The following is a 15,896-nucleotide window of genomic DNA, read 5'->3' as shown; positions in this document are numbered from 1 at the left end:
AGGAAATACACTGTTCTATTAAAATTGATGAATTTTATTATTCCTAAATGATTATGATTATACTTTAGTGATAAGCTGATTTTTCTTATCTATGCTATTATATATTTATCAGATTTTCAATTCGTACATTAGTAGACAGAAGAAATTAACTCCAAAAAAATACTGTTTTGATCAATACAAAACCAAACTATTCTTGTTTCTAAGGAATTGTCTAATAATCAGTCAATATCAGAATGCAATTCCAATAAAAATATTTTGATGCAAATATTTTCTGTTAACCACTACTGCCAAATTTTATTTCATAGCTTATATAAATCATACATAAATGTAAGTCAATGTAAACACTTGGAAGTAATTAGTGTTTTACCTTTAAATCAACTTTCTAAAATATTTATGATGATTACTGTGTGATTTGTAATAAAGTTCTTAACAAAATAACAGGAAATTGATCAATATAATTTACTTCATTAATTTAAATCTACATTTGATTTCAGTTGACATTATTTCAAAAAACTTTTTCCTTATAAAAACAGCTTGTATTTATTGCCTTTTTAAAAATCATATTTAATTTTATGTCCCCTCATTTCTCAATTCATAGTAGAACAAATATGAATATTATAATAATGTTTTAATTGGCTTTAAAATATGCTATAAATTACTACATTCTTAAAGATTTATTTTTCAGCATTTTCCTGTTCTAAGAGTAAATTAAATTATACTTTCTAAAACACACTGCAAATTTCTATTTATGGCTTGATTCTTTTTTCTGTTTGATTCATCATTTTTGAATGTTCATATTAGCATAAAAAGCATTTACCATACACGTGATATAAATATGTTATTTATATGAATATCTAAATCCCACTTTATGTCATATCCCTGTTATTTCACAGAACCCTGATAGTCTCATGTCTCCAAAGTTCCTAAGTTGCTTGGCCTTGTTCCAAATTAGGAAGGTCAGCCCAGGTTTCTGCTGAGTCCCCTGAGAGGCCCTTTTTTACCAACTGTGTTGGAATGCCTTGATGCAATTTAGTTTAACCTCTTTACATAATACTTCATGTCACTTAATGAATATAATTTATACCAAAATGGATATAAAGTATTTGAATAGGCATCTCTCTGATTCTGACAAACTGCTTTCTCCACTAGGAACATCACCAGCCTTCCAAGACCTCTTGTGGTTTCAAATCAGAATTGATCCTCTAAAGTGTCTCACTGAAGCCCACTGTGCTTCTCCTCCACCAACAACCATGCTTTCATTTCTCTACTGTCCATAATCAGGTGTAAAGGATTTGTCTCCATTTTTTTTGAAGATGTCACTTTTCTTCAACTGTAAACCTTCGTATTTGATGTACCTGCAGTCTGGAACTTACCAGCAAGACCATCCTTCCATTTCAATAAGGTATTAAAGTAATCCCTAATAAATCTTTAGATTTCAGCTAGAAAAACAACAAGAACAGACACTTTTTCTACACTTCCTTACTTTTCTAGACTAGAACAGGTTTGCTCCACAGGCATTATACTCCTTCTACTTGCAATTCCCTTCTTGTAACATTCATTTGCAAGTATTTTGTATACTATCTGTTTTCCCGGATTAACTTGGTAGCTCTGTGAGGTTAGGTTTATATTCATAATATTCACCACAGTACGCAAGTTCTTAACACATAAAATACTTTCATCAGTACTGAATGCGTATATATATAATATATATATGACTTTTTTTGTACATATATATATATATATATGACTATGAGAAGAGAGAGAGGAGAGGCCAGTGCTCTGAATTTTCATGTCTATGGAAAATCTGCAAGTATTTTATCCATAGTTTATTGATTTCATTTGATATCTTAGTCATTATGGAACTGAAGAGGAATCTCAACGAAATGTTTATATGGCCCTTTATAAGACACAATATAAGTATGTCAATAACTTCAAAAAACCACACTATTACATATATATTATTTTTTCATATTAATTATGCCAAGTAAATTCTAGTTTTTGTTTTTTTCTTCTGATTATTCTTTTTTTCTTTTTACATTTTATTCCCTTTTCCTCATTATCTTCCAAGAAAATACAATTTTAAGATAAAATCTTAATGCCTATTTAAAGATAAAAGTTAATAAGCTGTAGAAAGCACTATTAAAGCAGTAAAAGCATGATACAAATAGGAGAGATTACCGTGAAAATGTTCTATTTGCTCTTGAAATCCCTTGAAACATTGGGCTTTTATGTTTCTGCTTCACTAGGAAAAATAGGTTCTCTGAGGTTTGGTATTAAGTATCAGATTTTTATCTAAGTTTACGGGATATTAACATCTCATCTTGATAGGGCTAAGGATATGGTAAAAATTTCTTAAAGTTCCTTCAAATAATTTTTTCCCATCATATTACTGATTTAATGTAGAATATCTGTTTAAACCTCCTGTATTATATTATGTTAAGCCTCTACCTTACCGAATATGTGTAACAATAACTAAATTGTTGGTGTTATTCGATTCTAAAGTGAAAGAGACTCAGAATCCCTAAGATCAATTTTTTAAAGAATTTAAAGAATTTAAAAAAGACTGCTTAAAGAAATTAAAAAGCTGTCAACAGTTTAACTCAGTAAACTCCATAGTCTATAGTCTTTTATGCTATAACAATTTAAAGTCATCAGATTTTAATATGCAAATTTAGTCATGTTGTTTGATTCCTTAATTGTATAGTAATTTTTATACCTATTTTAATTTGTGTTTATTATTCACTCCTAGTCAGAGGCAAACGAGGTTCAATACTCTTCATCCACCTCCTCCTCCTTCTCCCTCTTTTACCTCCTCTTCCTCTTCTTTTTCTTCAGAAACTTTCTTAGTTTGAAAAAATTTCTTTGGAATTTTAGTACAAGTTCTGACAATTTTTTGATCAGATTTGTATTTGATAAAATGTTTTCTATTTCACCACCTTACAAAAGAGGGTTTTGAGCCACTCTTTGTGAAACCCTCTGATATGTTCTCTTATGTAATAACATATGCTAAAGACAGCAAAAATTGGAAGAAGAGAAGGAGAGAGAGAGGTGAATGCCATTTCCCTACTTCTTAAAGCAAAAGGTTATTTATTCCCTTTAACTGACAGTTGTATATATAATATATAATATATATATAATATATATAACATACATATAAATTCTCTAGTACTCTTTTAATGTGATGATTACTAAAAATCAGTGTCCCAAGAAATAGGAATTAAACTTCTGAAAAAAATTTAAACTAGTGAAAACCCACCTAATGGCCACAAGAGCTTCAGGACAGACAAAAATATGGAAATATGTGTCTTTCCCTATTGATCACATGAATTATTTATTTAGGTAATAAATAAACTGTTGTTTTGGGATTTCACTTCACAGTGGTGGAAGTAAGTTTCATTGCTTCCTTCTTTTAAAACAAATTTATGAGAGAGAGAGAGAGACAAAAGAGAGAGAGCACATGGGGAAGAGCAGAAGGACAGGGACAAGAAGACAGCACTGAGTATGGAGCCCGAGGTAGGGCTCAATTCCAGGACCCTGAGATCAAGACCCTAACTGAAACCAAGAATTGGAGGCTTAATAGACTGAGCCACCCAGACGTCCCTTGTTCCTTCCTTCTAATTCTTTAATAACAAAGTTCTTCAATACAGATCAAAGATGTAACCCACAGTCTATAGTTGCCAACTATAACTTTTATATGTACATTAAACATATTGAGGATTGGAGCACCTTGCTCAGTGGGGAGTCTGCTTCTCCCTGTCCTTTTGCCCCTCCTGCCCACTTGTGTACTCTCTCTCTCTCTCCAATAAGAAAAGAAATTAAAATATATATATTGTGGATAATTCTATCACTCATCAGATGCAAATATATGACAATTATATTATTTGTCTTATGTAACCACAAGACAATGGGGGCCTTTCGAAGGCCCAAATTGGAATTACAATTAAGTTTGTAAAATATAACTGCTGCAATTATCACACTCATGTATGTTGTCTACTTGCCTGGTTTCTATATGAGATTCTAAATGCCTCAAAAGAAACTCTCTTCTTCATAATATTGCTCTCGGCAAGCATGTGCCTGGCACATTACATTTTCTTTGCTTAGAATTGAAATATAGTTGTCAATATATCCAACACATTATTTGGCCTGTGTTTTGCAAGTAACTGCTTTAAATCCCCTTTTCATTTCAAGGAAGTCTGGCATGTAATGCACATGAGATAAAGGATTTAAAGATAAATAATAATAAAAAATAAATAAAGATAAATAATAAGCAGAAGCAGCACATGCAGACTGAAAAAAAAAGATATTCTTTAATTTTTTCCCTTTATATTAAATCTTAATGTATAAAGCATGTGAGATTTGTTGGTATTATACAGATTATGATATTAAAATGGTGCCATGGTATGATACCGGGTATGTATTATATAGAGATCAAGAATTGTGTACCTTTGTTGTTATCCATTCCTCCTACAGCATATAGAGTTCCAACTGTAGATTTTCTAGGCTTAGTTCTTGGACTTTGCATTAAAGTTCTTCTTTCTGGCAACAGATGATATTTCATTGCTTCCAGAATCAGCTTTTGACATTCCAGATCATTCTTAAATAATGCATGGTTTTCTAGGTCAGCCAATATCTGTGAATAATACATAATCTCTGTTAATGTTTTTATAGGAATAAGTATATAATATCAGTAGTTAAAATTAGAAACTCAATGCCTATGATATTACCCCTATATTGAGAAGGATGCAAAGTATAATAAGAATTAATTACATTGACAAATAAAAATAAATATGAGTAAAATGGAAGGCTTCCATGAAAAATGGAATGGATTTTATTTTATATTCAATTCAATTTATTATCATTTTATTACATAGAGCATAAAATAACTTCTAGAGATCACTTTTTCCATTCCCTTTCCTCTTCTGAAACCTGTTTATAAATTGAAAAAAAAAAAAATTTGAAAATAGTTGCCTGTGTTGGCCATAAACCTGTGTAGAGAAAGAAATTTTAAAATATCTTTCAACAAATTCATTGTAACAATCTTCATAAACATTCACATATTTAAGATAGTCCCCTTAAATTAAAAAAAAAAAAATCAGAGGCACCTGGGTGGCTCGGTGGTTGAGCGTCTGCGTTTGGCTCCGGTCATGATCCCAGGGTCCTGGGATCAAGTTCCAAATCAGACTTTCTGCAGGTAGCCTTCTTCTCCCCCTTCCTATGTCTCTGAGCCTCACACTATGTCTCTCATGAATAAATAAATAAAATCGTTTTAAAAAATCAATAAAAATGAAACCAATTGTCCTTATCTCTTTAAGTATGCAAGCAGCTAGAAAGTTGTATAGTAAACAAAGTAAAGTTTCCAATAGTGAAATTTAAAAATTTTATACCAAAAAGTCCAGCACCCGAGGGAGGAATAGAGTATGATCAGATGTTTGAAGCTATATTATTTTCCTCTTTTGCTACACAGGGTTTCATCCCCCCAAATTCTTCTGTGTACATTTCTATGAATATATCCAAAATATCTTTTTTTCCCTCTTCTTCTATTTCTCTTTAGATTCTCTCTCTCTTTTTTTTTTTTCTGGGATTCTTTCAATATCACTTTCTTTTTCTTAATAAATCAATGTTTCATATCAAGTGACACTTAAATCTGTCACATAGATTTAGAAAATTAAGAAGTTAAAAATTTAATATTAATACACTGACCTTTTGTTCCACATCAATAAGACACTTTACCAAATCTGTACACACACAGATATATATATACATATTGAGTGAATGAGGTAATATATGATAGTGGCATATAACTAAATAATTAATTTTAACATTGTAACCTTAATTAAGTAAATTTATTTAGCCATCATGATACATACATTGTTAGAGGTGACAAGAAAAACATAGAACACATGAGATAACGTATTAACGTGAGAAAGAACAATAGCTCTGAGGCTGAATAAGGAATGTAATGTATAGGGCTTCCAAAATACTTTGGAATACAGAAGGGAAGATATTCAATTAAATTCTTGGCTACGTTGAACTTTTTGTATACTGAAATCTTAGTTGCCTTCCTACCCACTTTCATTCTGAACGTTAATCAAGGAAAAACATTTTTTTTTTTTTTTTTTAGTATGGAATAGGACAGCAGATCTCTGATGGATTTTTTAAAGACTATCTTTTACTCTTTCAGTAATTAAAAAAAATTAAGACGTAAGAGAATATCTATTTCTAAGAAGACCCTAGTGGTCTTTATAAAGTGAAAGAAAAAATATATTTTGATATGACTTTTGGTCATCTGTGTATCAAAGTATAATTTTTCTACATTTAAACCTTTTCCTTTCCTTAAAAGGAAAACAATTAGCTTTTCCAATGATAAATGTAGATATGGATGAACTTGGTTCCCATTAATTCTTCTTTTTTTCTCCTCTTCTCTCCCTTTTTCACCTTTTTGGAGAAATTTTGGGATTAATTGATCACAAGAAATCATTCTTTTTTTTATTAGGAGCGCACTCCAGGAGTATCTTATCCAGTTAAGTATCAAATAAAAGGGGTAAAAAGAAAAAAAAATAAAAAAAAATTCAAAAGATATATTCTTCATTTCTACATTTTTTTTGGAAAACTATATTTCATAATCAAAAAGTTTAAATGGAAGTGTGAGTAAGTGGTTAGGTTTTAGGTAAACAGATTCATGGCATAGATGTAAAGATTTTAAATTTTTAGATTTAAATTTCTTTAAATCTAAAGATGTTTAGATTTTAAAATTTGACATATGAGTACATGTCATTTACATTAAAAAGGATTCATACATTATTCCTGATATGTAGATGACTCTTTTAACTAATTAAAGTGGACTAGTTTTAACTTAAAAGTACCTCTAATGCCTTCTTTTTTATTTTGTTGCCATGTACAAATAAGGCTAAGACAATATTTAAATAAATACAAGACTTGGGTTTAATTTCTTATATTTTAATCTTTAAACAAATGTGCACATTAGTTTTATGGGTCCAATAAGGTATAATTAGTTTAGTAAACAGTTTAAGATCACCAAGATATAAAATTGTTTAAAGAAATTTCAATAAGTTGTATCTTTTATAATGATTCAGTCTTGTGAGCTCTTGTAATCCTACATATAAAAAAGACAGTTGTTAGCTTGCATTATAGTTTTTATTTCTTCAGTAAACTTTACAATAGGTGAATATTAAATTAATTTGTTAAGGTTAATTTTTTAATACCTTTTAGTATTGGTCACTAGAATACTTCTAACTTTTGTTAGATATATTGGTCACTGAAATATTTTTAACTTTTCCTGGTACCTTATTTTATAAATATAAAATGGACATAGATTAAGAGATTGAATGACATTATAAAGCTAATATTAAAAATATTAATTTCATAATCTACTCAAATAGCTATATATGTATTTCTAAACACACAATGCAAAGATAAATAAGGATTCTTTCAAATTTTTCTTAAAAAATAAGTATAAGTAATTATAAAAGAAAACTTGAGGAATTTCACCAAAATACAGTATCAGAAGATAGTCAACCCTAAGTGCTTAATTTATAATACTTTCAAATTATATTATTAAAGAGAAATTAATTGTTCATGGATCATAGATTTATGCACAATGAAAAATATTATAAATTATTTCAAAATATGACAAGGAAGATATACAAAATAAAACTAAAATTTGTAATTTATTTCTTTAATTTTTTTTTATTTTTTAATTTTTATTTATGATAGTCACAGAGAGAGAGAGAGAGAGGCAGAGACATAGGCAGAGGGAGAAGCAGGCTCCATGCACCGGGAGCCCAATGTGGGATTCGATCCCGGGTCTCCAGGATTGCGCCCTTGGCCAAAGGCAGGCGCTAAACCGCTGCGCCACCCAGGGATCCCTGTAATTTATTTCTTTAAAATAGCAAAGGTATTCTGTTCTTAAATAATTTTTTCCTTTTATTAACAAAGCATTGTGTAGTATTTCTTAGTTGTGGCATATCCCTAATCATTTGGCAATTTCTAAATTTTATTTTATTTTTTAATTGAATTATTTATAAATGAAATATACATATAAAATATTTATATATTTATATATAAAATATATTTATAAATATATTGTTTTTACTTATTGTGTATTGACTGTGTCTATATTTCATCTCCTCTGACAACACTTTTTAGTATCATATTTCATCCCAAATTAAAACAAATTCAGACAAATAAAATGGTTAAGCTGTCTTTTAAACTTGAGCTATCTTTAGATTTCTTGCAGTGACCCAAGATTAACACAAGTATTGCTCCTCCCTATAAAATGAAAAATAGTTTTTTTTATATTCTTCAATTTTTAATGAAATCTAAACTATTGTGACAGCTTTGCCACTAAAATTTACAAAATATATCAATATTTTGATAATTATATACTACTTAGAAACATACTCATGTTTATATACAAGGATTTGTACAATAATTGCCTACAAATTAGATTTTGTTCCTAGGATACTATCAACCATACATACCTCTTCCAGTCAAGCATGATCATAATACTTATTTTACAACTTAAATTCTTGGATGTTTCACACAATTTTCACTGTTAGAACAATCATTGACTACATCATTATAAATTGTGTATTAAACCTCAAGAAAAGATCTTACTCTCTACAAACAATAATGTTTCAGCATATTTTGTCAATAAAAAGATATCAGAAATTAAAATATCTGTGACTCAATAAGAAGAACAGAATAGTGTATATTAACAATTAACAGGGAGGCTCAGTGGTTGAGCATCTGCCTTTGGCTGGGGGTGTGATCCCCAGTCCCGGATTGAGTTCCACATCAAGCCCCCGCAGGGAGCCTACTTCTCCCTCTGCCTATGTCTCTGCCTCTCTCTCTGTGTGTGTCTCATGAATAAATAAATAAAATCTTAAAAAAAAAACAACATTACATAAAATTCTAATGGGTTGATCTGTGTCAGTCAGGCAGTTCCTTTGCAAATATACCCTAACTCCCGATCACCTTGGTAGGCTTTCCTTGTGACTAAATAATGATCCACAAATTAAAGGACAAACCTGTAGCTGCAGAATGAACATATTCAAGAAACATGTATGGTATTCAGAATTCACTAATGTGAAAAATCAGAATAATTTATTCATTAATAGCTAGAATTCTAGACAATAACTTTGTTAGAGCATTCCAGTGTACAGTAATTTCATGAATTTTGATTAGACTAGTTCTTTGCAATTGTGTGTAGTAAAGCATTATTATTGTCTTTTTGCATACTCTTCTTAAAGTTCCATTGACTTTATTACTCACTACACTTTGGTGGGAGGGGGAAGAAATTCAACTATTAAAACAATTATTTCTTAAAAATGATCATTAATGTGTCATTAAAATGCCAATAATTTCATTAATATGGTTTGAGAAATTGAACCACATGCTGAAAATAGCCACGTTTAGCAACATGAAAATATTGATGAATGCTCTAATTCTATATATTTACACAGAGACACTCCTCAAACTCCAGTTTTTCAAGAGTATTTATATGAATTTACTTCAAATGCTTGCAATAAATTGGAAGTTATGACTCTAAAAAAGTATTGTTTCATGAAAATGGAATGCATTATTCAAGTATCTAGTTAGCATTGTTTTTCCAACCTTCGAATAAGAAAATAGAATAAATTGTTGTATCATTCAGAAAAAAATTGTCTCCTTTCTGTATATTTTTCCTTAATATGTCAAAAAAAATGCTATCTTGGTTAGAATCTTTGTCATGATTCTCTGCACTAAATTGCATGCATATATACTTCTTTAACATTGTAAACGACTCTTTCTTATATCATAAGCAAACAAAATCAAATGCATTGATTTATCTGTGCTACATGACCTACTCTTCTAATTACATAAAGGGCATACTATTCTAATTTTATAGTAAAAGTCAAAATATTTATATTATAAAAATTTGCATTACAGACTTTAAAAACATCATAAAATAGTGTTATTTAGAAGATATAAATTACAGTAATAAACTCCTGTCATGTTAATGGCTAGAAACAAGAATATATATTGTAAGCTATTTCTTAAGGAAGAGTAATACTGCATGAATGAAGACATAATTTGAAAGGCAACATGACTAATAGGATCTGTGCAAAGCATAGCAAATACATCTATACCTTCCACCTGGTCAGGAAGTCCATTGGAATATGGAATGCAATAATAGAAAACACCTAAAGTAAGATAAATTTAAACTTACTATGGACCAAAGGAAGTATTAACTCTTCCAACACTATATCCTTGGGCTATCAAGGTTATGAAAACATCCTTACATTCATAACAGTGCGACATTTCATATATCTCATATTATTTCATAATATTTCAAACCTTTGTTTTGCTCCTGGGTGTTGTGCTAAAAAAATCTACTCACGAAATCTGAATCTATAAAACAAAATTGATTCCTATTAGAAGTGACAGTCCTTAGAGAACAAGTGACAGTTTCATATATAGTCTTTCAAGTTTTCTGCTTGACAAAATGAATAGGATGAATGATAAAATATTATCATATACCATAAGCTGCAAGGAAAAGTGATTTTCTACTTCAGTATTTTATAAATAGGTTTGATACAATAAATTTTCAGGTATTTTTATTAAGCAGTTTCTAAGACAGAAACAATGATTTAATGAGCACATTCAGTGCTAAATAAGCTCTGAGCCTGTTTAATAGTCAGTATACGGCGCTGGTGAAAGGAGAGTTATCAGAGAACTCTGTAGCAACATAATAAATGGTGAGCTCCTGGTAGTGTTATTCTGCTTTGCGAAGGAAGATACAAGCTGCCTCATGCCTAGAGAGGTTTTCTGTATGTTTCCTCCCTCTCAGATTTTCAAAGACAGATATAGAAGAAAATGGACAATTACTTTGAAAACTTGGAATAGAAGTTAGTTGGTAAGCCAGTACTCACAGAGCCTCATCGGCTATTATTTGAGTCTCTGCTGTGGCTGGAACAACCTAAGCTTGCAATAGAGGAGCTAGCTCAGCTGTAGCCAGGATATCAATCTGCAGCCTGAAAGAAACTCATTGCTATGAGTAGATAGGTCTTTTTAGTACAGTTAAAACCCCATTTATATCTGATGAAAATAATTTTGGCAAAGGATAGAATCATGACGTATTAAGAGATGCATATATCTTCCTATCCTTTCTACTGGCATAATCACTATTCTGGCTAATATATATTGAATATATTATTTATATTCTGGTTAAGCTATATGGAGATATTATTTATATTTTGAAATAAATGAAAAAGTGGATAGAGTGGAGCTTTCTATGTCTTTTTCTGTGCTGTCATTTCAAAACAAAAACAGAAATTACTGACATGCTGCTGCTTACATCAGATATATCTGAATAACTCATACTCAAGTATTTGAGGAACAAGAAGAAACCATCTACAAAATAAGGATCAGGCTAATTAATTTTGTTCTGGATACAGAATACTCAGAATTCTGAATATTTGATTGCCTTAAGTTGAAAAATAATTGGTGGAGCTGACAGTACAAATAAAGAAGAATAATGACATAATCACAATGAGTAGAGATCATCAAATAAACTCAAATAATAGCACATATCATATATCACTGATAGCAGCTGATAGCAGTTATTAGTGACAAAAGGATGGGGTTTAATGCTGCTATAATTTATAATTAATTTTTAGTTATTTAATATAGATTTGCTACTCTATAGGTAACTTGAAAGCTCAAATTTTCTCAAATTGAAATAAGTTATTGCATGTTCTGCATGAACATCATCTTCATCCAGAAAAATTTCATTGCATCCGAGGAGGGCTCTGGACTTTGCACACATTCATTCATTCATTCATTCATGTAACAAATATGTAGTCAGCAACTATTTTGTGCCAGGTTCTATATAATAGGTCCCGGATATCTGCAATCTCTCTCACCACTAATCCGTTCTATTCAAGCCTACCCTCCTACCCACCTCTTAGAATGCTTTTGTTAATTTACTCACATCTAGCTATATTCTAAAGCTAGCATCTATATAGCATCTAGCTATATTCTAACACATTAGTTTATTATTGCTTCCAGGACATTATTCAATATCCTCAGACTAGCAGGCCAAAAATTCTATAATACAACTCGATTTTAGCTATTCAGTCACTCTCTGAGATACCCTACATATATTTTTTTTCCTGTATTTCATATTTTAGCTCTTCAGACCTCTTTCCTCTGATCTGAATGGATCCTGTCATTTTTTAGAGTAATATTGGTAATGCCTTTTCCCTTTGCAGCTTCTATTAAAATATGACCCAATCTTCAGGGTCCAGTGTACATTCTATTATTACTTCCATGAGGACTTATCTAATTGTTAAGATCACAATTGACACAATTTGTTTTATTGGTCATATCAGACTTTAATCAGTTGACATCTGTGTAGTCATTTAAGGGCTTCATATGCATGCTAGTCATAAACTTGTAGGAAATCAGAAAAAATTTCTGAGTTGATACCTCTTGTTGAGTACCACTAATAAGATTACAGGCTCCTAGGAATTGCTCAATAACTATTTAAGTGAGTGATCATTTATGCTGATTACAGCATCTATTAATTTATTTTAAATAAGAAATCTAGTATTGAAGTTTGAAAATATATAATGTATAGGCAGAAAGATATCCAATATCACATCTCAAATTACGTGCATAAATTAATCATCTTCATAAATGTTTATGGTCTTTCAGAAACATCTCTGCTTAACAACCAACCAAATATCTATATTCCTAAATAAGTGATCCCAGACTCAGCTGATGGCATGAGCTTATTTCCAGTCATAGTCAATAGCAAAATTCTATTACACAAATAATTTGGGCTCTTGGACATTACTCTAAGGTGATTTGATTTGTAACCAAGAAGCACTAAACTTGGATGTTCCACTGACAATTCAAACTCACACAGTTAAGTCTAAACTTATTCTTTACCATTACATTCTTCTTCCTGTATTGACTTATGCCTTCTATTTTTTATTGTTGGTTTACAGTATTTCTTTACATATACTTCTGTTTTAAGCTAATTCTATTTAAGCTGACTGAAAAATTTTGGAAAATACAGTATATGAATAAATATTCTCAAAATGTGTCTTTCTTACTGAGATCCCTTCATAATTCAGTCAAGCCTTAATCCATTGATAATTCTATTTCTAAATGTTTATCTTCTTACTCAAGTCCATTCAAAAGAATCATCTAAAACTGTTGATTATTATAATACTGCCATTCTATCTTTACATTCCACTATTCCCTTCTCTTTCCAAAAGCCACTTTGCCAGTTAATATTAACTCTTTTCTGAATTTTTGAAAAAGACTAAAAGTTTTAATTCTTCTATGTGGCATAAGAAATCATTTATGCAGAATTCAGATCACTCCCTCATAGTATCCTAAAACATATACATTCATCATTTACTGTCTTACTGTCTTGTTGCAATTCCTTGCATTACAATTGAAAGTATTTTCTAATGTGACTTAAAATACCTAGTTTAGTCTCATTTCTCACTGTATCTCTGATCAACCTTCTGCTTTGATATGGCTGTTCTATTTACTATCCCCCATTTTAAGAATTTCTTTATTGCATCTTTAATGTGACTTTTCATCTTGGAACTCTCTGAGTCTTAGTTGAATGTTCTTGTTTTATCTGTGTTTTCAATGAACTTTCAAAGTTTCTGTCTTTTCATATATAAATGAAACTTCTTTCTTAATTCATTATTTAGTACTCTACTGTTTATACTTAGTAATTACCAGTAGAAAAGCTGTTTTTATCTTGTTTTTATGGATTTGTAGGTAGCTGTCTCCTTCCTAAATATTAACTGTATTTATTTGAATTTTAAAGGTAAAACCTGGAAGAGTATATCTTTCTAAAATTCTGCTATATGTCACTTATTTTGCAAGGAGATAATTGGAAAAGGACATGTTCAAATGTATGTGGATTTCCTCATGAGAAACTATTATTTGTGTGTATGCTTCTTTTAGCTCTTTCACAAAAACATTTCTGATTGGGGAATAGCAGGTCATAGTAGCTAGCAAGCCATCTTAGCCATCTTTGTGAAGAATGAGACATGGACTCAAACTGATGTACATTGCACATTTATGCTTTTTGAGGATACCATGACTCTTATGAGAGATTTGCTTAATCAGTAGCATTGGATTAACTAAGGCATTCTTAACTTTTGAGTTGTATGAAGTAGTCATTCTCTGCATTTTAAGTAGGTATTGGGCTGTGTCTGTCTAAAAATATCATAAATACCCTGGGCTGAAGGTAGAGCTAAACTGCTGAACCACCTGGGCTGCCCAATATTTCTGATATATTAATAAAAGGTATCTTTTCAAAGAGTAAAATTAATAGATATTTATATTTGCCTTGCTTCTTCCTTTTTCTAAACTCCTGCTTCCGGGATCTCTGGGTGGCACAGCGGTTTGGCGCCTGCCTTTGGCCCAGGGCCTGATCCTGGAGACCCGGGCTCAAATCCCACATCGGGCTCCCGGTGCATGGAGCCTGCTTCTCCCTCTGCCTGTGTCTCTGCCTCTCTCTCTCTCTCTCTGTGACTATCATAAATAAAAATTAAAAAAAAAAAAAAAGTAAACTCCTGCCTCCTTTCTAAAGATATTTAGCATGCTCTTATGTATCTAGGCTCTATGACAGTTCTTGCCTGGCCTGGAAAGTCTCTCAAGTTATAATTTACACTAATTTTCTGGATCGCCTTTTCTTCTAGAACTAACATATCTGATAGTTACCAAGACCATAAAGATAAATCTCCTAAGGGAATAAAACCAGTTTAAACACATTTAATTATTGCGAGTTGGATAGTTTAACTAAGATCTCCTAGAAATGATTACATTTAAATACTGGCTGTATTTGCCTGAAATTGATTAACTCTACTTAAATGAGGTACTGTGATCACTTGATTTCAAAACACCTTGTGATAAGCAATATGCTCCTAAAAGAATAAAATATATTGTGATATTCAGTGTTATTCTGCATTTCTGTGAGTTATTCTTATAAAAAATTATTCTGAGTTAAGAGGTAGCAAAATGTCCCCAGAATAACCATAGTTAATAAGCACAGTGGCCTAAGTGTGAGGGTCATTCTAAAGTATACTTTCATTGAGAAGGACAAATCTGCTTGTGGCCTACACACAATATCCAAAAAGAAGTTAACTATCTTAAGCCTATAAAGAGCATCTGGTGCTACCAGAAAGACTGATAATTATTCCTCTGCTTCTCCCATGTTCTGTCTCAGAGAAGTTAATGCTGATGGTAAGAAGCAAATGATGTCCTGGAAGTTCTTTGACACCAATCTGCAGGAAAGCAATTGAAGAGACTGCATTCAGTGTACTCTGGAAAACTAGATTTCCTGACTTCTCTAATAATAATGGTCACAGTATTAAATTTTTGTTTTGCTTTAGTGCTATCTCAATTATTTAAATAAAAACCTCTCAGTTTCTCTCACACTAATTATAAGGCATCAGTCAGGATTTCATTTCTCTCATTCCACTAAAAGAAGATGGAGAAAGAATTTTAATCACTGCATATTTGCAGATTTCTAGCCTTCTTTAGATTTACTCTGATCAAAGTCCAACATACCTCTTTTGATCATCATCAGTGAGATACATTCCTCTGAAAACATCAAGGTGGATGCATATTGCAAGTCAATAAGGGATTAAAATAATTCTCTCAAGTAAAGCTAATTCCACTGGGCATACACTCTGCCTGTAGAGTTTCTGAAGTTTGGGTATGAAATGAGTTGTTCAAACATCTTGACTGAACAAACTTCAGGGATAAGGGAAAATATAAACTTATTAATATTAATATTAAGTGTATTAAAATAATTGGAATGTGTCAAACCTATGTCAGACACTTTGGCATATGCA

The 15,896-nt window shown here is 31.0% G+C and overlaps 1 protein-coding gene across 1 annotated transcript in view; it reads right to left on the bottom strand.

Annotated features, from left to right (window-relative positions):
* The window catches only part of KLHL1 (kelch like family member 1), a 362,820-nt gene that overhangs the window by 108,839 nt on the left and 238,085 nt on the right, over positions 1 to 15,896 (bottom strand). Inside the window, exon 6 of the mRNA XM_077855417.1 lies at positions 4,444 to 4,630. Coding sequence (XP_077711543.1) covers positions 4,444 to 4,630 — 187 coding nt within the window. The remainder of the gene's footprint in view (positions 1 to 4,443; positions 4,631 to 15,896) is intronic.

Source organism: Canis aureus, chromosome 17 (genome assembly GCF_053574225.1).
Source record: "Canis aureus isolate CA01 chromosome 17, VMU_Caureus_v.1.0, whole genome shotgun sequence".
Classification (NCBI taxonomy): domain Eukaryota; kingdom Metazoa; phylum Chordata; class Mammalia; order Carnivora; family Canidae; genus Canis; species Canis aureus.
The sequence above is the reverse complement of the archived record's forward strand: the minus strand, read 5'-3'. Positions and strand labels throughout refer to the sequence as shown.